The 24,630-nt window shown below is 38.9% G+C and overlaps 1 protein-coding gene across 3 annotated transcripts in view; it reads right to left on the reverse strand.

Annotated features, from left to right (window-relative positions):
- The window catches only part of rptor (regulatory associated protein of MTOR, complex 1), a 188,282-nt gene that overhangs the window by 13,498 nt on the left and 150,154 nt on the right, over positions 1–24,630 (reverse strand). The window contains exons 26-30 of one of the 3 annotated variants that reach the window (XM_077571008.1): positions 23,471–23,576; positions 18,874–18,988; positions 18,661–18,785; positions 15,652–15,753; positions 7,961–8,008 (exon numbers count right to left, since the gene is read on the reverse strand). In XM_077571008.1, the coding sequence (XP_077427134.1) occupies positions 7,961–8,008; positions 15,652–15,753; positions 18,661–18,785; positions 18,874–18,988; positions 23,471–23,576 (496 nt within the window). Of the gene's footprint in view, positions 1–7,960; positions 8,009–15,627; positions 15,754–18,660; positions 18,786–18,873; positions 18,989–23,470; positions 23,577–24,630 lie in introns of all 3 variants that reach the window. The other 2 variants (XM_077571006.1, XM_077571009.1) reach the window with 2 other exon arrangements.

Consider the following 24,630-nt stretch of genomic DNA (forward strand, 5'->3'; position numbering starts at 1 on the left):
GGTTTATAAAATGAAAAGGCAGGATAGAGACGGATTCATTCTTAATTTAAACTTTACTCGTCATACACGGCACCTAGAGCGACAACACTTCCTGATCCCCTATCAGCTGACAAAATACTGACCAATCAGAAGTTGGTATACTTTAGGTAAATGCAAGTGAATGACGGAGATTCGAGCAGATTCGACACATCAACTTAACTACTTGTACAAAAAAATACCAAAATGCATGAATGTGTAAATAATAATTCTGGAAACATAAATGTTCAAGTAAATATTTATTTTAACAAATGAACTTAAATGCTTGATTCTCAGGGTGCGGACCTCCGCAAAGAGAGGCGTTTTTGTCGCTGGTAGTAGCAAACGCTTCAAAGTGCGAATGCTTAAATGGTTAAAGCCATTACTATCTCCTTATTTGAAAACCCGACCGAAAAGTATTGGCACAAACATCCGAGTAGTATGCTACGTGTATTTCTCGTAAGTTTCTGAGTTTTTTTTCTCGCAAATCTGTCATTTTATAAAGTCGCAAATTTACAAGTTTTGTCTCGAAAAAGTTTTTTTTCCTCGGAATATTGCCCCTGCCCTCTAATATATATATATATTTATACGTGGCCCTAATACGCCGTTGTAGTAAATAAACATATATAGTTGCAATCAAAATCATTTATTTGCCATTCTAAATTACCATTCATTAATGCAAAATGGCAACAAAAAAAATCAATAGTCTACAATGAAGCAACAAAGCAAGAGCAACTTTAATTGTACAAGACAACTAATCACATAATCTAAATTCAACACCAACTTCCATTGTTAAACTGTAAAAAGATTTGTGGTCATAACACATAATTGTTTAGAATTACACTGATAAAGTAAGTTTGTAACATACAGTACACTGCATAGACAAATATTGGGCCACGTGATTAAATATCGTTGGTCACATCTCCACGCCTACAACAGCTTCCACTATTCTAGTAATACTCTCTAGCTGATCAAAGTTCTTACACACTAAAGTCAACCACAAAAGCATTGATGTACCCTTGCTTTGTGCACATAAAATGGCCGTCGGCAAACAGTTCCCGCAAAGCATGTCCAAAGGGTCTTGAAGATATTAAGAATTAAGATTCAGGGCAAATGAAGAGTCTAGTTCAACTCCCAATTCATTTATGAATGGACTGAGAAGTACATACAAAAAACTCCTGCCTCACGTTTCACACTGTCAGACTTCATTATTGGTGTGCCACTGTTGACTTGGAAAAAAAAAAAAGGCTTCCATACACAATCAAACATGGAACTTTATTACCGAGAGGTTACTACACTTCTACTAATCACTAGGCTGCCAAATAAAACAACTTGATATGCTTGAAAACGTATGGAAGAAAAAACTATTATTTTGTAGCCTTGCTTGTTTCTATATAAAAAGCTTGCCTCTTGTGTTTTCCTGCAATATTTGAGTCAAGTGCCTCTCTGTCCTCCAATAGGTCCTTAATGCTGGATTTAGCAAACTCCCAGAGCGCCAATGTGAACAAGGTACCAGGAGGCACAAACAAATGAAAAGAGGGTCACTGTGTGCGACTCGGAAAGCTCAGAAGACAAGAGGTGTCCTACTTTTGCTGATGTAGTTAAAAGGAAAAAAAGTGTGGAAGGGTAATAGGGGCAGTCAATGACAGACAGGAAAATAGATTTCTCTTTGTCCAATGCACCACACTCCTAGATCAAAATTCGGACATTTCTTCCTAAATACGTTACCGTATACTGTACATGTTTGAAGATAATTGCCAAACATGTGCAAAGATTGACGACTATTTAACGCACAATTGTGTAGATATAGCATTAAACTGTTTTCCCCACATTTCAGTTTTGGCCCATGAATGAGTCAGCAACTTTAATGAAAAATGGCTTAACAGATCAAGTTACCTTTTAACATAGGATCACTTAATTAATAGCAGCTTCACAATTCTTGCATCCCATTCAATTTGTTGAGTTTCTGGACATTTGGTGCTTGAATTTCTTTGCAGGATGGGGAGGATGAGGGGCCACACCATGAGTTTGTCCCCTTTTATGCCCATAGCAGCTGATGCATTTCTTGCAGCACAAAATCGAGGAACTCGAGTGGTGAGAACTGACAACATTGATCTTGGCAGTTGGACAGTATAAGCTTGTCATTATTATTAATTTACTATTGCTTGTCTTTTGTGTGTTCAAAATGTCAATGTTGTTTGCATTTGAACAAGACCGTGATAATCAAGACTTTCTATTCTTTAAATGTTCACCAATTTATAACATGATGTTTCAATTGTGGCTGCTTCTATGGTCTATAAACAAAGTTGAGTTGAGAGTTGACTGTCTCCTAAGATGAAACCGTGCAAGACTACTCACAGACCGATGCGATGTTTTGAGTCTGTAAACGGTATAGTACTGCTATACAAGCCCGGCTGGTTGCTATGGTCCTGTATTAGTCATTCTTATTTTATTCTGTCATATAGAATTGTGCTTAGCCTAAGCAAGAGTTACTGAGGCACACAGCAGGCAAATGTGACCCAGATCTGATTTTTTTGCCCAAACGCGACCTGCATCTGACTTTATTTATAGCAGTTTGAACGGCTCAATTCCGATTTTTTCATATCCGACCTGTGTCACTTCCATATGTGGTCCTAGATTGGATACATATCCGAATTTTTGCAATGCGACCGCAGTCTGAACGGCCATGTCGCATATAACCTCGACCAATCCAATATGCGCTCCGCGCGGGCATTCAGCTTGATTTATGCTTGACGCATCCGCGAGGTCCGCACGGCTTGGGAGACGTACGTGAATCGGCAAAGTTGTTTTGAGTAACAGTTGTGACTTTATATTTGACTTTAATTTAATCCCACTTAGAACAAAGTATAAAGATGACATTTGTGGTGGTGATATTAGTAATTTAGCCACGCAGACGTCTTATTTATTACGGGGCAATGACGTGACATCATCGTTAGGGGAAAAAAAAGGAGAAGTCTCCGTGAGTTCTCATTTTCACAAAATATTATTTCTACCTCCTCCCGCATCACTCCTCTGTAGATATGAGATGAGAAAAATATGAGCCCGGACGACGGACTTATAAAAGTCCGTGGCCTTGACACGCTAGAGTCTCGCGGCTAGACCATACGTATTTACTTCCGCAAACACAGCATTGTGAGTGATGTAGTATCTTCTTCTGCGCATGCGGGTCACTTTGGGGACGCAATATGTCCACACAGCAGACAGACTGAGGTTGCAATTAATAGGTAATGTGAACGCTTACTCAAAAAAAATCTGATTTGACCCCAAAATCGTAATTGAGCATTAAGACCTGCAGTGTTAACGTAGCCTAAGTGACACTTTTGTCAGTACATTGAGGATTCCTTCAGCACATCAAGATTTCTTATCCTTACTCTTTCATTCAGGAGTTTTTATTTTATTTTTTTAAATGCGGTCAAGGTTGCTTCCATGCATCCATCCATGCGCTTTCAATCAAGGTTTCCAGCCCACTCAAGGTTCTTCGTCCAGGTTTTCGTCAAGGCCATCTGAAGCCAGCCCTGCTCTCCTTTGTGACTTTGCATTTTTGTCTATTTTTCGTCTTTTTTCAACTTCCTCATCTTATCTGTGCTTGGGTCCTAACGGCGCACCTCATATGACACAATGATATTGAATATTCTGTGTTTTATTCCGTGTTTTCAATCAGCAGAAACAGTCGTATTTATACTGTATAAATGCCATGTAACTGTCATAAACAATGTGGAACAACAACTTCAAATAATTTTACTTTAGGCTGGGAAACAAATGAACAAAACCGTCTATCAGTTATCTAAACAGACAGGAGACGACATATTGTAGCTGTCCTGTGAAAAACACTTATGTCAATTTATGTCTTTTTTTAAATTAACATTTTTAAGTTTATGGGATGAAACTGAATGCGGACGTCCCAAAAACGTTAAAAAACGGACATAAGTGTTTTTCACAGAACAGTGACGACGTGCAAAAACTTCCCCAGAAAAACACAACTGTTCATTTAACACACAGGGCATAAACAATGATTTAAAAAAATAAATAAAATAATAAATCCTGTACAAACTAGTATCCCAAAACAGACTGTCATCCCTTAAAGGTTATATCACTGTGTATTGTTGTGATGATAATTGGGGTCTTGTTCCAATGTCGGTTATAAAAACTGCTTACAAACGTGTGACAAATGAGTGTTTTTTACCTTTCCTTTTTTTCGGTTTAATTTCCCTTATGATACAAAACTCTCTTTACTATAAATCTCTGCTCATGAAACTGCTTAACTAACTGTACTTTTCTTAAACATAAAGTAACATTTGCACCTGTTTTTGCCCATCACTTTCCTCTCCTTTTCCAGTGACAGCCTATGCATAATAATGTGCAGCAGCAGCAGAAGCAACATAATCCGCAGGCATAGCACTTCGGTTTGCGCCAAGCAACCGCACTCCTTTAATTTTATTGGTTCCTTCCCAATTTAACAGCCTGGTCCCTGGAGCTCGGCACACTAGGTGGCTCAGCTCCAATAAAATCACAGTGGGCAGCAAGTTTCCAATTAAACAACGATACACTGGCAATAAAACCACACACAGGTATGGAAGCAATTTCAAGTAAAGAAGGTGGTGGGTAAAGGAGGCCTATGGTCCTAATTGCTTCTTTAGTAAGTCTCTATTAGTATGAGTTCAGCCAGGTAGTCAAATGTTAATCAACTCTCAACTTCAGATGACCTTTAGTTAAACCTTTTACTATAATATTAGTCAACCAAGTCATATGTTACCAAGCACTGTTAACAAAAGTGTAAAGAAAATTGTGGAGCATTATTTTTGTCGTATTGGCACGTTACTGTCATTATTTATTTATTTTTAACTGCTCTTCTATGTAAGGGACACAAGACAACTGCATATGTGACAATTGTCTGAGGTAAAGTTAAATCTGATTGTGAGCCAATCAGATGTTGAGTTGTGTGTGTGTGTGCTGTTGACCCAAACTGGGAGCATGGAGGGTTGCATAGGAGCACACACAAGTCGAGGCAAGTAGCGAGTCATGAGAACTGAGGAACAACAAGAATAGTCAGCCCGTTAAAGCTACAGCGAAAGCAGCCTTTTTTAACGGGAAGTTTAGACATTACTTTTAAGTACTAAACTAAAAATGCATTGTGGAGTTTGTCACTTTTTTTTTAAAAAATTTTTTACTCGCAACTGCCACCTCTGGCCCAAAGTGTGATTGCAGCCTCTGTGTCAAGCTTGTATATTGTTTTTTTCCTCCAGTTTTCTTGGGAGTCTGAGCTGGAGTTTGGGCTGTGCTCAAAGCAGGCCTCTTCTTTCGTGCCCTATGTTAACCAATACAACACTACATGTCTATGGGGACGGCATGACGTCACCCTCCACCACTCCACCCCTCCTCACCCTCAAGAAACTGTGGCGTGCTCGCCATCAGCACTCCAAACTCAAGGGAAGATACAAGCTGTCACATGTGAAAAGTCAGGGCTCTTTGTACTTATCTGGTTATTGGTGGATCATGCATGATATAGAAATTTCTTGAACATTAACATTTTAAACTTCACTATTCAACTTTAAAGGAAATAATGCATACTTGAATACAAATGATTATGCCATCGAATAAAGTGTTTCCCTATGTCAGAGTTGAGCCAGCCTGTGGGCTGAAGTAGACAGATAGTTTCACGCAAACAAAATGAATGAAGATTGACGTTTGGGGCTTAACAAAATGGCAGCCGCGTATGATGTGGACGACATGTCTTTGACAAGCCATGAGATGGGCTCATTCAAAGCACTCGTTGCAAAAATTACTGGTCCCTGTAGTGATATGCATGCAATGTCATCACATGTTTTTGAAATATTGACATGCTCAATAAGGGGCAATTAACATTAAAAGTTTGAAAACATCTACAGGTGTGAACAATACTTTATGCCATTTGACTGGTGCCGAGACTGGGTTCGCCCCACAACAACATTAATTAATTCACTGCCAGACATTTTTGAAGTTGAGTTCCCCATGTTGGCAGCCGTTTAACATATTTTGGATTCATCTTTCAAAAAACACAGAATATTGTGGTTTGTCACAATATAAGCACTGAGACTGAACCTAAAAAGAGAGCAGAATCTCTTATTCTCTTCATTCACCAGAAAAAAAGCTTTTTATTTTCTTTCGTAAGAGTAGAAGATGGTTTGGTTTCACCCAAAAACACACATTTTTGAACAAAAGGTGAAGAAAACTAGTTTTTTTCTTCTGGAAACGCCAAGCAGAACAGTGCTCCCAAAACCGTATGAATACGTTCTATTTTAAATGTTTTAAGTCTTCCAAAGACACATTTATACGTTTATTTTTTTTTTATTTTTTTTTTTTTAATAAATGTTAGAGCTACAGAAGGGCTTTGATGCAGCCTCTCAACTGCAGAGAACGGTTGGGGAAATGGCTGTAATTACAAAAACGGCCAGCAGGTGGATGCAGAGCAAAAGAGATCAATTAGGGCCATGTTGAAAAAAACTTACAGGAAAAAACATGTAATCAGATTACAGGTACATTTATTAAAAATGGGGATTACTCAAAGGGATTACTCAAAGGGATTACAATTTCCACGATGAGAGAGAGTGCGAGAGAGAGCAAGGGCAAGAGAGACTCACCCGCGCGAGTGGGACCGTTGCTACATGTCGGGGAGGTGGGGACAAACTAACTAACTAGTCGTGTCCTCCATACATGGGCAGTTTAAAAAAGCTTCACGGACGGGATGAGGAAATGCTTTGAGCTGAGAGTCCAGCGTCATGCTATGCGCTGTAGCTTCTTGCTAACTAGCCCGCTAGCCTACAACCTAAAATCTTCCTCCCACCAATTCACTATTTAAACATCATACACAACATATACACGGCTAAACTTGTGACTGGGATAAAAGTTCATTTTGCAGTTGATGTCACGCATCGTCATCCTCATTGGATGACTGTAACCATCCATCCATCCGTCTGTCCATCCATCCATCCATCTGTCTGAGGTGTGGTTGCTTTCAGTGACAGTTCGAAAACCGCATATGGCCTTCAATCAATCAATACATGCTTTTTAATTACACACGGATTTTTGGCTATTTGTAGGCTACCCGCAAATAGCAATTATTTTGTCTTCATGGTCATACTCTGTATTGGAGTAATCCAAAAGTAATCCAAAAATAATCAAGGTACATTACTTTAATATTATGGTACTTGGATTACGTTGCTAACAATTTTTTTTAGCAGGTAAATGTAAGGGAATACATTTTAAAAGTAACTCTCACAACCCTGTGAATAAGTAATTCAGTAACTAATTCAATTAATGTTTAGGGAAAGTATTTATAAAGTTTAACTAATTACTTTTTATAAGGAATTTGAACAACATGGGTAGACAGCAAAACCAGTTTTGCTTCTAAGGTGCTCAAACAAACGGTAAAAATGAGTTTCAATGAATTTGTTTGTATGATAGATAGGTTACTTTCAGTTTCATGTAGAAAGAAGAAGAGGATTAAATGAACAGCACAGTACTGTTTGCAGTTCTGGGCCTGGGAGCACTGTTCTGTTCTGATGGGTAAGGATTAAACTCCAAATTTAGTTCAGAGTTCTCAGAATGTATGCCACACATCCACAAAGTTGGAAATCAGTAGTGTAGTTTTGCTTGCATAATACTTCGAACAAATAGTGGCGATCAAAAGAGTATCTCTTGTGTTTGACGGATGAAGCAATAATGCTTATTTTTGCATACATTGGAAAAGAATACAATAATATTTATATTCTCGTTCATGAGTCTTGTCTCATCAGAGGTCAGAGTGACAGCACTACCGGATACACACGAATGATAGATGGGCGTGGGAGAGCAAAGTTAAGCTTCTGATTAAGTTTAGCATTGTTTATTTCAGCATGCTTCAACTTGGAGATGAGGGGAGTGGGAAGAAAAGAAACATCACACTCACCGCCTTGTTTACTCCTGTCAAGGTAGATGGAGACCCTTCTGGCTAGACCTGCGAGCAAGGAAAGCAGATTGAAGGCGGGGAGGGAGGGGCAGGTATGCAAGAAAGCAAGCAACAAATTAGCAGGGACCCTTGCGTGAGCACACAGATATAAACACACACACACTAACAATGCTCTTTATTTGCATTCAAATAGCAGAGGAATGAACAATGCTTTTGCGCCACAACAGATTCTCACAAATGACCAAAAGTAACAAAAAAAGAATCAACTAAACTGCCACCTCTTTGTTGAAATGCTGGCATGTGGATCTTTAACTTCAAAACCTGTCAGACACAAAATTGAATGCTTTTTAACAGCTGGCAAAATGGAGGGCTGATACGTTTTGTGTCTGACTAAGGCTGGTAGTAGAAAAAATTCCGAGGTGATATAAAAAAATCAACAGAATACTGCCAATAGAAGAAAACACAATTATGTAACTCTTGCAAGATTGTGGAGGTGTATGAATACAGGGAACATGCAGCCTTATTCAGCCTCTCCAAAAGGAAGATGTGAAACAATATAATAAAAAAGCACCATAAAAAGCCACACAGCAACAGTCATGGTTAATAAATAAAAAGAGGGCGCCACAATGTTTCTTGAGGGCAGAGATGAGATGAATATGGACAGACAAATGAGTGCGCTCGTGTGTCAGAATCACTTGTTGGCAGCACAAAGACAGACTTTTGTAATTATTTAATCAGGTTTGCATTATTTAATTCACTGAAGCGATGCTAGACATGAAAAAATAATCAAATGCCCAAAATTTATTGTCACAATCTAGCCGAGTTATCAAGAAGAGGTAACAACTTGAAAATAGATGACTGATGCTTCACTCTTGAGGCAAACTTGAGAGAACTGACCACCAAATGTGGGCCAACATGGACTTCACCACTAATTGCACATGCAGAAGGATAACAAGCACTCCAAGACACACCGGGGGAGAGGACAAGTCTTGTGGGGCAATTTGTGTCACAAAAATCACACACACACACGCACATGCACGCACACACACACACACGCACACACACACACACACACACACACACACACGCACTCGCACACGCACACGCACACACACACGCACACACGCACACACACACACACACACACACACACACACACGCACGCACGCACACACACACACACAGTGCTGCTAGATGTTAGTGTGTCGCCTTGCAGCAGGTCCCTGCTGGCGACTGTGTAATGGCAGCGACACATATGTGCACACTGTGAGCGGGCTCGCAGAAAAAGCCACTCACTTGCTTGTCACCACCAATTAACCAAATGGCCACCCCTTATTGAAAACATCTTCTATTAACACAGTACAAATGCTGCATAACAAGCTGCCATCGCACACTCATCTTAATTTGACCATTTAAAGAACGTGTTTTGTGCATGTTTTACTGAATGCATTAGAAGCAGCCTGATAAAAGTGGCACTATACATTCATTTGGTTGATAAAGAAGCATCTGCTAATAAAAACCCAAATGGAAAGAAGCAGGGAGAGAGTTCTCGCCTCTGCAGTTTGCACTGTGAGGGTCGAGCCTGCTGCAAATATTTGCAAATGCCTCCGATTCCAAGTTCTGGAGGTGTGTTCAAACAAGTTCAACGTGACAGCAAACCCCCTCAAAGACGCAAATAAAAGAAGAAAGATAAAGGGTTACAGTCATCACCGATAAAAAAAAGAAAAACACGACTTTTTAACAAGCGAGTCGACTGCCAGTTATGAATTATTCATTGACATGTGTCACTGGCTATGACAGCTGCCACAGAGAAACTCAAGAGTTATATTTACTGATGGAAGTGAGTGACTACGTATAAGTCCTGAACCCCAAAAACCTTCAAGCTAAAGAGCATATAGAAAACAAAATCTTCTAGGTTAAAAATATTTTTTACATTCATTCACTCCCAGCCATTTTCACTGAAGCAACCCGCTTTGCTCCCGGCTGTTTTACTGGATTTTGACTGATTTTGTAAGGTCCGCAGAATATTCTGTTCTATAGCTATAAAAACCTACCAAAAGAAAGATTAGAATCTCTTCTTTCATCAGAAAAAAAGTAGATTTCTATCTGTTTCCGTTTTGCAGCAGTTAGCATTAGAATATAGCTAAGCTTCATTATTATTCACAAAGCTGTTGAAAAAAATGGGAAAAAGAGCTTGTTGCAACATGACTGATCTCTTATACTCTGCTGCCACCTGCTGGCCGTTTTGGTAATAACTACCATTGCTTTAAGCGACCTCTTCAGGTCAGAGGCTGTATCAAAGCCTTCTGTATGCTCTAGCATAAAAAAACATACACGTAATCCGTTTTTTGGAGTGCAGGACAAACTATTACACACGCACGCACGCACGCACGCACGCACACGCAGACACACAGTTTTTGGGTTTGAATGAGTTAAGGAAATATTTTATAAAACCACAACAAGTCAATTGAAACATAATGCAAACAATAGTTTTATGATGTACTGCAAAATGCAACGAAGGAAAATCCATCCATTGCTTCTGAGCTTTAGTTAAGGTTACCCAGTCACTTTAAATCAAGTGGCATGTATGTAATGATTTAACAAGGATTTCAGTGTTACTGCTCTGTATGGCCTGAGGGCCATAACGGCCCACATTGGGGGTTCAGGATGAATTTCAAATTGAAATAGTACTACTAGTGTTGCTGTCGTCAACAAAAAATGGGCTGAAATATTTTTGTCAACAAGCCTTTATCACGTGAAGGAGATGAGACGATATGTAGCAAAAATGCTAGTCACGTGACGGGAACGATAATAAAGATGAAATGCGGTGTTTACAAAATAAAATCTTTGCTATTGTTTCCCTAAAACGAGATGTGGCGAAATGTCCAGAAAGTCACATGTTATTTATATCGTCATTTCCTCAATCAATAAAACTTGGTTAGCACAATTCAACACAGACGATGAATGTGTACTAGCTTGTGGCATACTGCTAAGAGTGGTTGCCCTGAAAGGCATAGGACAAAGGTTGAATTACATTCTCTCTATCTCTTTTTTTTTTTTTTTTAAACTACAACTTCTTGCTGCCAGTTGGAAGTTGTAAACGAGCCATTTTGTTTCACGTGTTGACTGAAGAATTAAACAGTTGTTGAATTTTCAACATTTAAAGTAGAACTAAAGATGGGGATATAAGGCCACAAAATTACAATACAAATTACAATAAACATCTCAAAGCATTCCATAATGAAACTAAGTGAAGTCAAGACATTAACGTAACATTTGTTTCTAATTTAGAAAGCTCATGCCAACTGATTAGGCTGTGGTTAATGTTTCACCATTAAACGCTAGCTCTAGACATTAGCTGTAAACAACTGATGAGACAAACACAAAGAGACAGAATATGGACAAATGTGACAAGCCTATTTGTTGTGAGAGAGTGAAATGTGGGTTAATAATTGTGTGTGTGGCATTGTGATGCTATTTTATTTAAATGGTTGTGTGTGTTTGTACTTCTCACATACTTGGTTGGTAAAACAAATATGTTGTAGAGCATAATAATTCAAATCGGAGCATCTTCCGTTTCCGAAATGGATGTATTCTTGAGCCTATAAATTAATTAAAGGATTTGGCTAAAGTACTTTTAGAGACTTGCACCATAAATAGAATGACATGTTTCAAAATAGACTCAAACACAATTTCTTTGCCTAAAATGGCATCAGTTTTCAGTGACAAAAATGCAGAGGTAGCAAATTAAGGTCCAGAAAATAAAAATGCTGTCACCGTTTGGTTTTGGCCACATTCAGGTGCTTCTCCTCAACCGGCAGGTGAATGAGCTCGTTTACCTGCTGGTTGAGTAGAAGCACCTGAATGTGGCGAAAGCCAAACTGTGACAGCGTTTTTACTTTCTGGACCTGGATTTGTCATCTCTGCTAAAATGTCATCAGTTATCTTCAACTAAATCTTGACTATCATGGACAAGTCTGACTAAAATAAGACTAACATGCTCAGATTTTTTATCGGATAAGACTTGATTAGACTAAAAAGAGCATGAACATTATTAAAATGGATAAAAATTATAATGACAGCTTGACACAAGGACTAGACTGAAACTACACTTTAAAAAGGCCACCAAAAACAACACGATACTATGCAATTTTGTAGTTATTTCCTGACTTGTGATTGGATGACAAGGTCAAAGGGGGCGATCACGAGGTAATGAAGACAAAGCCTGTGGTGTGTGTGTGTGTGTGTGTGTGTGTGTGTGTGTGTGTGTGTGTGGTGGAAGGTTCGTCTGCATGTGTATGGAGATTGTTGTGATTTTAACGTGGCTCGTCAGTGAGCCTCCTGTGTGCATGAAGGAGACCACGTCCTTGTCATCCTTTCAACATGTGCTCAGACACTTCAACAGGCAAACGACATTGTGGCCGCTCTGGGTTGTTTTAGCGGAGCCGTTTTGCGCGAACGTCGTTGGTTTCATCTCGCAGTGCCACTTCTGTTTATAGCTCTATGAAACAGAATCCTTGCTGTGCTAAAAATTGCAATGAAATGTTTGTCAACAGCTTCCTGACAGGAGTTTGGTTTAGTGGAATCCTGTTGTTTGTACACTGTGATAGAATATAGCTGTGCATTTGATTATTTATTGAATGTTTAAAGTCTAGTCATTTACAGGGCAGCAGATCACTTTCTAATAGGAGTCAGTTTAGGTGTTTGATCAAACAATTATTATGCACATGACATTTTAAACTGCAATACAGTACTGCATTTTTCAGTTCCAAACACCTGTGACAAGTTGTGTGCCTTCATACACAATTACTGTAACCAATTATAATGTAGATGATTAAACTGAATCAAACAACATTTTTCTTAATCAATCGGAGGTTGTTCTTAAGGTTTTGTAAAAGGAAAATGTATTGCTTTGGATTACAACAATATGGGTTGAGGAATTTTTTAAAAATATTTATTTATAATTGTTTCTGGTACGATTTTGCTGATCTGGCACATTTGACATGAATTTAGGCTGCATGTGGACCCTGAACTACAATTAGGTGGACACCGTCCTTTTTAAAGATTCCGATGAGTTACTTTTTTGAATTGTTGGAGTTCAGTAATACATTATAAAAGGTGGAAACAATTCTGAACTGATTCATCTCGGTCAAATCGATCTTTTTTGTTGATAAGCATGGCAGAATTTTCAGCACCGTATGTCAGTATGATCACGTCACACCACTGCAAACTGCATCCACAAAAAAACAATTACTTCCAATGTGTGAAGGTTTAACAATTGTTACTTTTCTTAAATGTCATTTAATCTGCCCATGGTCATAGTTGAGGCTGACTGAACAGTGCCACTCCTGCTTGCAGCTAACTAGAGTCTCTATTTTGCCTCAGTTTCTTCAAGGCATTAAATAGCAGCTGGTTTAAATGTGTCTTTGGACAGGAGCTCCGCTCCATACAACCACAATCAATCCACTATTGGGTTATCATGGCTACAGTTACTTGTCAATGCTCGCAATACAGGGTTCCTGCAGATTTGTAAAGACTTTTTAATTCCATTTTAATTGAAATTCACAACCAACTGCACAAAGTTCTCAATAAATGACTAAGGCTGGGTATCGATTAGATTAGTTCAGTTTGATTAGATTCACTTCAATTTAATTCATTAACTCTTTTACTGCCAAAAACGTTAAATGACGTTTAGTAAAAACCTACGGAGGAGCGGCAAAGACGTTAAAAGACGTTCACCAAGTTTTTTTTTTTTTTTGGGAAACGGGTGGAGGAAAGCCTTGGCCAGCTGTGCTGAAAGTATCAAGCAGATCTATTTAGTATAATGCCTATTTTTGGCCCCTAGATGGCAGCGATGACTCTCTTTGGACAAGATTGGGTAGGCGTCAGTAGAAGACGTGAGGCGGAGCTAGAGTGTTGAGGGGACAATGGCTGAGGAAGCCACAATGGCGACCGGTTGCAAGCAGCTCACGCTTGAGCATTTTTTTCAAAGACGAAAAGCATCGTCCAATGCTAAAGAGCACATTGATGACGACGATGATGATGATGATGGTGACTCCGAGGTTGACGCCGAAGTTGGAAGCGTTGACGCGGCGGCTATGATCACGTCATAAAGCCTCACCGGCTAGCGATGCTAACGCCGGAAAACGCGGAGCACAACTGAGCACGCTCAGGCGAACGTTCAATCGGACGACGAAGAGTGCCCCGAGTCCAATGCATATTCATCGGAGGAGAGGGTACAGTCTGATCACGGAGAAGACACTGGCTCTGGACTACGATGCCACCATGAATGGAGCGGATAAGATGGATCAATCACCCGGTATAGGAACTGAAGGACATAAGGAAGCCAGACGTAACACCACCGTAACGTCACCGTATCATGATCCTGAGAGTAGACTTGATGGCAACATGGCCAAACACACACTGCAGTATATACTTGCTATTCTCCGGAAAAAAAAGCCAGCAAGAAAATGTAGCGTCTGCACGCTAAGGGGCCATCGCAGTGAAACTCATCTGTTGTGCAAATCCTGCTGCGTCCACTTGCACGCAGGGGAGTGTTACAAAAAGAAAAACTGTATTTGAAACCTCCACACAATTGTAAATAGCACTACGGTTGCACACATTTGTAAATAGTTTGCCAAATTGTTTTGTCAAATTGTTACACTGTTGAATGTAAATAAACGTATTTTGCTATCAAAAAACACTTTTTCATTGTTGGCGGTAGTGTTTTACAGAAGTAAAGCACTGTTTAGGTGTTTGTGGCATCATTCATGGGAAAAAAAGGTCCCAAATTCACTATAGTGCATGAAATATCGTTTCACAAAAAGCTTGATTTCTCCGTTTTTTATGTTTCAAAACAGAGCATTTGGGTGAAACTAACCATTTTCTATTGTTGATTACTGAAAAACGGAATAAGGTAGAAACAAACTTTTTTTGATGAAAGATGAGTCAAATCTTTCATTTGGTAGTATGTGTGTTTCCATAGTCCAAACACAACATTTTCAGTGGAATTTGAAAGATCAGTCAAAATGCTTAAATCGGCTGGCACTGACGGCATCCCTTTTCTGAAAACGTCTGGCAGTCAAAGAGTTAATGAAAGTAACACGTGTTATAATCACAAACATCAAGGACCTCAGCAAGGATGAAGAAAATATTTCAATAATTGTAAATATGAATTAAAATGATTCAAGTGCAATAAGTCAGGTCTTTCATAAATGCAAGAAAATACTTGCTTACTTAAAAATGAAAATCGATCTGATATTGATGATTCGATTTTTTAAACCCAGCCCTATAAATGACACACATCTGCTCTCTGAGTTCAGACTAAAGCCACATTATTTTTTGTGGGTTCTGCTATTGTGGTTCTCGCTATGTTTCCACAACACTTTCCGCAAATTAAATGTTTAGAATTGTTGGAAAATTCTACTTAACATTTGTAAATATTCTTTTAGAACTTTGGAAAGATTAATTTAAGACCACTTAATGCCAATTACAGCCTTGTTTTAAAATTCATGGATTCGTGGCCTTTTCAGACTTTTTCTGCGGGAACCCCGTAACAACAGTGACACGTTTTTACCAGATAGGTATGCAGGTAAGAGGATGGACAAAGTAACAAAGCAAACTATTATGGGAAAGCTTGGTGGGAAAATAAGAAGTAAGATCTTTACTGTGTGCGCTGGTGGAGGGCTGACCTCTGGTCGTAGGCAGCATATCAGAAAGGCCCTGCCACGCTGTCACCATCTCCGGGTTCTTCTGGTCAGCAAAGTTCTTCCAAACACGCAAGGCTCCATCATCTAGAAAAATAAAATTTACAGCGTTGCAAGCGCAAGGTGTTAATGGGGATGAGGTCAAAAGGTGGCACAGCAGTCGATTTGGAAGTGTTATTTTTCACCTGCGCTGTGATAATTGCGTGAAAATCTTGAATCAAATTTCAAAACAAGCACAACCTGTCCGTGACCAGACATGCTTCTTGGAAAAATAAAAAGCCATTGCACAAGCATTCTATAAGGCTGACAAAAATAACAGTCACCGAGTAACAAAATGCTGCAGAGCAGCGTCAACACAGCCCGACTGACATAAAACATGTCCGCACACTCTTCCAAGAAACGTATTACTAACCATAAAAGTCAACTTGATTTATATTGACCGCTTCGCTTTTACCTTTAAACACTTATAAATATATTTTACAACTAATGTACCCATTGATGTCCTTCGGTGTATGGCTGATGGAGAGCATGATGCATTTTGATGAGATCGAATTGAAGTCATTTATCGCTTCGCTTTTAATCGTATTTTCGGTAGGCGTGGAAAGAAATGCAGCATTTATTTCTAGCTCCGTGTAACTGTTTTGTAAAGACACAATTGTTGTTATTGAGTTCTAGGAATTTGATGAGCATAGAGGGTGATGGGAAAATAACCATGGTTTGATATGTCCTCATGCAACCTCTTATATAAGGATATGTTGTTGTCCTGAACTGTTGTACGAATCCAGGTGCCCAACAATTTTTACAGGGTAAAGGGCGGAATCAACCTGGGAACTCTTCCTTGTTTATACTATAGTCCTCCCTGCTTCGGAGACATGTTTTCGAGGGTGCCTGGGAGTGAATGCCTTGTTTATACTACAGTCCTCCCTGCTTCGGAAACATGTTTTCGAGGGTGCCCGGGAGAGGGCTTGGCCAGCCCGGTTTCTCACGCTCACAACTTTTGGTTAACGAATAAAAGATGGAGCGGCACACGGTGTGGGTAGAGTCAGCTGTGGGATACGTACGATTGCCCAGCCGTTGCCGCAGCTCGTTCTACCCGGACCGTCGGCTCTCCGGTCTAGTGTCATGATGATCATATTATGCTGCTTAGCGTTGAAGTGTGTTGATTGCTGTTTGCGGGGAATAAAAGGTACATTTGTTCTAGCACAGTATATCAGTCTCTGTGTATTCATTGTTACCGCCGATCACTCACGATCCTGCATAAAAATATAAAAGTGAAGGGTAACTGTATTATTCTGTTGATGATAGATGATGAATACACATGAGCACTGCATGTACTGTATTTCCAGAGCTGAGTGTTTTAAGTCCTTGCGGTTCAAACAGATGAGTCTCACTCAGGTTTCAAAGGAGCTGGTGGGAGGGAGCCATTGAGCTCGGAGCTTTGCTGAAGTATTTAGCAGCACATTCATATGGTAAGGCTTCAACAGTTCCTAAACATGCCTTTAACTTACTATTTACATGTAAATCACAATCAAATTCAGATTATTTTCAATTCACATGCAAAGGCAATGCATGGATATTGTAAATACGTCATAAAGTGCCATGTAGGCATGTCGCTAACCAGCCCAATAGTTGACAAAGATGACTGTCGCCGTACATCAGAAATGGAATCAGGCACGAGCTTGCTTTTTAGATGCTGTCGTGAGTCAGCCGCAGCTTTTACATACAGTAAATCACTATTGTGCATGTGTATCCAGAACAGAACACAGACAACATTGGCATCAGTGGGAGTATATTGAGGAAGTTTTGCGAGAAAAACAAAGCTTCAAAACATAAACAATGGCTCTTTGCTAATGTTTTTGATTGTCGACATAACTGTGACTAGTTGGCCAATCTTGGCAGGTATTTTGATTTGAAATAAAACGTGGCTAGTGGAAATGGTACCGTCACCCACTGCAGTAGAACTTCACCTGCATTTGGAGGATTGGTGGGTTTTAATGTTAATGTTAATCTCAATGGGCAGTGCAACCTCTTGAGCAGCGCTGCTTTGTGAATAAGGTTGTGAAAATCCAAAAACACCCACTAACTATGGCCAACAGATGGCAGCATTATATCTCTTTTCAATGGGCTCATCTGGATCAAATTACATGACAACATGGCGGCTCTTTGGAAATAGAACGTTTTCAAGGATGACGTAAATGATCAAAGCGTGTTTCTCATTAAATCTAATTCACAGGGCGTCACTAAACAAAAAATATTAGTGTCAAAGTCACTGTCACAGAAAATATATCTTTTCACAAAAATATTGTTTTCTCCTTTTTTCTATTTTCACTTGATGTCATTCAAACCTATTTTCAAATGATGATTACTAAAGAATGGAATAAGATAGAAACATTATTTTTTTTTCTTAATTAAAGAATGGAATTCAATCTTTTCGTATGGTAGTATGGTACCATGTTTATGCAGTCAATATTCTGTTTCGTGAAAGATGAGTGAAAATGTTTGAAATTGGCTGGCACTGTTGGGGTTGTTTTTTGGATAATGTTTAGCAGAGTTAATAATCAAGTAATTGTCAAAATCCTCTGTTTTCAGCCTCTCAACATTAATAATTCTTTGATTTCTGTAGTCCTTTATAAAAGCACACCGTTATCTCTTTGTTCAAAATAAAAAAATCAATTAATCGAAATACGACGTTTCCAAACAATGGCGTGGCTCAGTCGTCTCCCAGCACTAAGGTTGTGGGATCATTCTTCAGCCCTGGTCAGTGGTCATGTCAAAGTGTCCTTGAGCAAGACACTGAACCCTAAATTTGCTCCCAGTGCTGCACTGTTTCATGAATGTGTGTGAGAATGGGTGAAAGTGATGCATTATAAGGTTTACTTTCACATTGGAAAACAATGACCAAACTAGTAACTGTGTACGTTTCGAGATGCATTGGTGAGTACATCCCATGTGATATTGTTTAATGTTTGTATATGTTTCATGTATTTTTGCAACCTGTTGCTGTGAGCAGCAATGAGCAGTCGTGCCCGTTCAGATACTCCATGGCTGTGATGCGGGTGTAGCGGGGGTTGCCATTGTAGAAGTAGTCCAACCTCTCGCCCTTCTCCCAGTCCCAAAAACTATAACAGACACAACACAAAGTCATGAGTGTGAAAGGTCGACCCTCTGCATTGAGCTTGTGTGCGTTTGGTGCGCAGTTTCTCGTACCAGATGCTGTCCTTGTCAGCTACTGCTATACAGGTGTTGAAGGGGTGGAACTTGACAACAGAGGGTACCCCGGGATTGCGATTGATGAATATTTGATCGTCCAGTCGAGAAACACCTGCGAGCAGGAGAGATTATGACAATATAAGATGTATAGATGGTAGCTTTTTTTCCCTTTTTCTCACAGGGTCCCAAAAAATCAGTGCATGAGATGATGCTGTATTAAGTGGAGGGTGTAATGGTTGATACAGCCAAACATTGGAAACAAATATTAATAAGGTATAGACAGACCATAATTAAAATTCCTTGTTGAAGAAGCATTTTCAAGGTTATATGCATAGCTTTGTAAAAAACATAACAAAACTCATTAACCACACTGGGTGAGTTGTAATGGGACTTTCCATGTTTTTTGGTACTTAAATCTAAAAAGATAACTGATGATAAAACCATCTTAAATAAAATAAAATGAATGGTAGAAAAATGATAGAGAATTTTAATGGCAACATTAACTCATTTTCACTGAAGCAACACCCTTCACTCTCGGCTGTTTTACTGGATTTTGACTGATTTTGCAAGGCCCACAGAATATTGTGTTCTATTGCTATAAAAACACAGCACCCACCAAAAGAGTCTCTTCTTTCATTAGGGAAAATGTATATTTCCATCTGTTTCTGTTTTGCAGCAATTAGCATTAGAATATAGCTAGGTTTCATCAATATTTACATTCCTGGTGAAAACACTGACAAAAAGAGACTTTTTCAACATGGCCCTGGTTGGTCTCTTATACTTATACTCTTATACTTATACCTGCTGGACGTTTTTGTAATAACTACCATTGCTTCAACCATTCTCTTTAGTGTAAACGCGGCACTAAAGCCTTCTGTATGCGCTAGCATAAAAACAAAACAAAACAAAAAAAACATAAAAAATGCATAAATATGTTTTTGGGACACTTAAAAGAAATTAAAATAGAACATATTTATACGTGTTTGGGAGCAAATTAATACTTCCTGCAGCTTCCCATGATTGAAAAATCATTTAGATGTACTCTATGATGGTAACAGAGATCTCGGTTGGCCAGTGATGATCAATAATGACTTAGATTTCCTGAGAACATTCAAGTGAATTTATCTGACATTGATGAAGTCAAATGAAACAGTTGTCGTCATTCTCATGTAAATCATTTCATTTAATGACAATTTTGCACCATTTTAAAATACTTCAATATTTCCAAATGTGAGTGAAAACATAACACACTCAGGGTCGTATCTAGAAATTTCTCACTGGGGTGGAGGTGACAGACAATACCACAGTGAGGTGCATGCGTGTGTCAGTCTTTGTCATACCATCCACCGTCAGGGTTTCATGAGATAAAATTTACACAAATCCAGAACAATGCCCATCATACTCATAATCAAGCAGCATCCAAGTAAAAAGCAACGTTTTGCTGATCTTAATTTACTAGATAAAGAAATTTCCTTTTCCATTGCTTCGCTTTTTTTTTACTCTCATGGTCTACTTTGATCCAATGCACTAGCTAACAGCCAATCAGCTAATTGTCACCGATGGCTGAAGCCTACAAGTGTACAATACTGTGCTTTTATTTAGGAAAACAAAACAATTTGCACATGCCGCACTGAGCGGAAACATTTTGCAAGGAGAAGTGGCAACTAGCAAGAGAAGTACAACTGACAACCTGAAGTTCACAGTCTCCCGTTGTCATAGCAACAACACATTTTGCCAGCGTGTCCTGCACAAACCTGAGCATACTCTTGAGGCTTCCATAACAAGATGAAGTAGAATAACGATAAATCTATGATAGATTCATTGTTGATGCAGTTGTGGTCGAATTGTGTAGCCTGAGGCAAAAGCAGATGCATGCGTTTGAAAAATCATCTCCACTGACTGCTTTTGGGTTGTGGAGTTTGATGTTCATGAGCGATGACAAAATACGAAATCCCCTGCAGGACTTTCCACCGCTTTGATGATCTACGTCATTCTTTTTCCATCAGAAAAAAATTAAGGGTCATATATAAGCTTCGATTTTTAATTTATAGTGTTCTTTGGCTCTTTCAATCTTTCTTCCTCACATTGCCTCGCCTTCCATCTGAGGCACTCTCCTCCTACTCTCACTCCTCTCATCTTATTTCTCTCTAAGGGGGCACCGACTGAATGAGGGCAACCCTACAAACAACGGAGACGGGGGATAGAGGGGCAGGAATTCAATTATTTTCCTTAGCAGGTATTCACCAAGAGAAGCCCGATGAGCCACGGCCGTGACGTCAATCGAATCGTAACGGTGTGAAATGGGGGCTTTTGCGGTGGGTGACGTACGAGTTGTTGCTCATTTTGCAAGGGGGGAAAAAAAAAATCTTTCAACATCACTTGCACATGTCTGTGTGAAGGGGAGTTCTATGACTCAAGCGCGATTGTAGCCGTGAGGATTTTAACAATTCTATAAATCACATTCTCTATCAATAGTAGTTATGACGAGGATCATCTTAACGAACAGTTACTTCTGAACATAAGATGAAAGTTTTACATCAATGAAGATTCAATAACTGTGACAAATGGGAGGGGTGGGGGTGCATTGTTATGAATAGAGGGTAAAAGGATTTTTCCAGCGATAGATAATGAGTTCACATGGGCGTACTTTGTATTAGTGACGGTCAAGTTTTTTAATCCTTTGGCTCCAACAAATTAATCTCACGAAGGTTTCAAACACGCTAGTGGGTGACACAACAAATCATCCAGGGAAAATCATACGTTTCTTAATTTGTTTATAATAAATTATTATTAATTATTATTATTAGGGCTGGGTATCAATTCTAATTTCCTCAATCGATTCAATTTCGATTCACAAGAGTTAAGTTAAATTTGATAAAAAAAATTCCCGATTCGATTCCATTCACTTCAATTCAATTTGATATTGATCAACTATGGCACATCAATTTTTCTTAAATGTCAAGTACATGATAAACTAGATACATATTAAATTCCAAAGTAAATTTTGTGGAGGCAGTAACTGGTCAACTTAATTAGTTTATTAATGAAAGTAACAAGTTATAATCACTTAAGTGTTACACAAACATTGACATCAGCAAGGATGAGATGAAAATGTATTCATATTGTAATTCAATAATTGTAAATATGAATTAAAAAGATTCAGAATTGTCTTAAAGTGCAAAGCCAGGTCTTTCATAATACTTTTACATTCATTTGAACAGTAAATTTCAAGAAAACAGTAAGATAAAAAAAAAAGCCTTCAAATTCAATTAAAAAAAAAGAATTTATGAGAAAAAGAGATTTACGGTTCACGAATAAATATCGGCTTGAAAAGGACAATTGATTCAATATCGTTTATTAAATTTTTTAAACCCAGACCTAAGTATTATTCAAATAAAATCAAACTTTATATACCACTAATAATACATAAAAAAAAGAAAACTCGCCCCCTCCCCACAACGTGAGGATGCCCACACACACATACTGAGAACTATGCAAAAAGACATGGAGACATGGCGGGGCACAGAGAAACCATGTGAGGAAATACAGAGGGATGTCAGACCACAGACACAGGGAGTGGTGCCATCCCAGAGAACCCCGGCCCAGATTGACCGCGGTATGCCCCACAAAGGGTGTAGAGCAAAAACAAAAAAACAACAACAAAATAAAAGGCTAAAGGAAAAGCTAAAGCTGTTCTGTTCGCAATGCATTGTGGTCTATATTAACCGTTTGAGTGACCGCTGATGTTCACCACTTTTCCAAGCGCATTGTGGGTATGTTTGAGCGCACTATATATTTTTTGTTTTGGACATTCTGACCTATGTCCAGTTTTTACACATCCTGTCTATTTTTATTTTTTTTAATCAATTCATGAAAATGTCTGGTTGTCATTGTTTTTCAAGGGACCAAAATTAGCATGTGTTGAATTTGACAGACAGACGTTTTGTACTATAAATAGCAGGCAGTGTTGTTACCGTGGCAGGTAGACTACAGACTGTTCCAATTTTTTTTCTTTCCCCGCAATAGTGCTGTGTCTCAATTGGATCCTTGAAGGTGAGTGATTATAACGGAGTAGCAGTCGGCTTGGACCCTGAAATATTCTGATCAGTCTTGACTCCAACAAAACATGAAATATCAGCTAGATTTTCCATATGGTTGCCCATCCTCAAAGCTTGTGGTAATCGTTTGTCATCAAATTGTTCATTTTTCATTTCTGGCCAAGATCAATCACTAGGAATAGTTTTTGCAAACATTCACAATGTGAATGTTTTTCCAAACAGAGACACAAAAAATCTTTGTCTTGCAAGAGTACACCTTATTTTATGTCCTTATATTGAAGGATATTTCATGGCCTAATAGCACCTAATTGGCCACAAGACAACAGATTTCACGACTTACTTGTTGCATTGTGAACACATTAATGGCTTTGAATTACCTCGTCTATCAGAAAAGCATTTTATTATGCATGAGATCACAAATTCTGTAATGACAATGGGAGAAACATTTCTTTCATAAAGCCAGTGGATTAGATAAATTTGAGCATGTAAACAAAGAAACAGATTCATTCGTATGTGGTTGAGCAAGAGCGACTGACCTCTTTGTGTGATGCTTCTGCTTTGCCTTTTGACGCGAGCATTTCTTAGAAATCTCCACTGGCGCTCCATCCTCACCTGACTCTGCAGGTCATGCTCCTCTGGGATCTGACAGGACCAATACAAAGACAAGGACAGACATTTGTGTGAAAGCCAAGAAACTCTTAGCAGTGACATGTTTTAAGTTGCTTTGGAAATAAAACTTTTTTCAACATTCTTATTGGGTTTGTACCAGTACCTGATATAAAGTAATTATTAACAAGGCTGCACATAAGCGGTGCACAATTGGGCATGCGTACTAATCTAGTCTTATGCGCACCAAATTCAGTTGCCCTAGTGAACTTTTGCGTTCCAAAGAATCTTACAAGTGCAGCCAGTCGAAAAGTAAAAGTCAAGTCAGTCAGGCAGCGACAACAATTACTTCCTAGGGCTAATTTCAGAATAAAAGATGTCTATGTACAGTATTACATGTTCGTCTTTTATGGCGGCATCTTGTTACGTAGCAGCTTCGGCGGTCCATCAACATATGCCATTATGTGAAAGAGTACCGTATTTTTACGACTATAAGGTACACCTAAAAGCCTTGAATTTTCTCAAAAATCAACGCCGCGCCTAATAATGAGGTGCGCCTTTTCTGTGTACCGAGTTCCAAAATCTGTAAATGTTGTGTGACTTAGGTAAGCGCTCCGCTTGATTGACTGTGTGTGGAAGCATTTCCACCGACACATTGCTTATGTACAGGTAATGCGGTCCTGGATGAGGACTGGTAGACATGATGAGAACCGAAAGACGCAACTGAAAGTGTTAGATATTATTAACATTTAAATTCTTTATTTTCATATATTAACCATTGTTATACATTATTAACATTTTAATTCTTTATATTAACCATGTCGAAATGTTTTGTAGATGTGAGGTAGTGTTGAACTCAGTATAATTTGACCTTAACCTAAGCTGGTAAATTGTTTGGTCTAAAAAATTCCTTCTCAGCGTTCTGTGCGAAAACACATTTAGTCCTTGAGAACAAAATCTGCTTCGAACACACAAACCCTGACTCTGTTTTCGCCATCGCTCACGGAAAAGTACCCAGAGAGTATGTTTTGTCTACAAATGAAAGAGAGGCGGTCTGTTTAACTATAAGAAGCCATTTTACACGCGGAAG

This window comes from Vanacampus margaritifer, chromosome 7, assembly GCF_051991255.1.
Source record: "Vanacampus margaritifer isolate UIUO_Vmar chromosome 7, RoL_Vmar_1.0, whole genome shotgun sequence".
NCBI lineage: Eukaryota > Metazoa > Chordata > Actinopteri > Syngnathiformes > Syngnathidae > Vanacampus > Vanacampus margaritifer.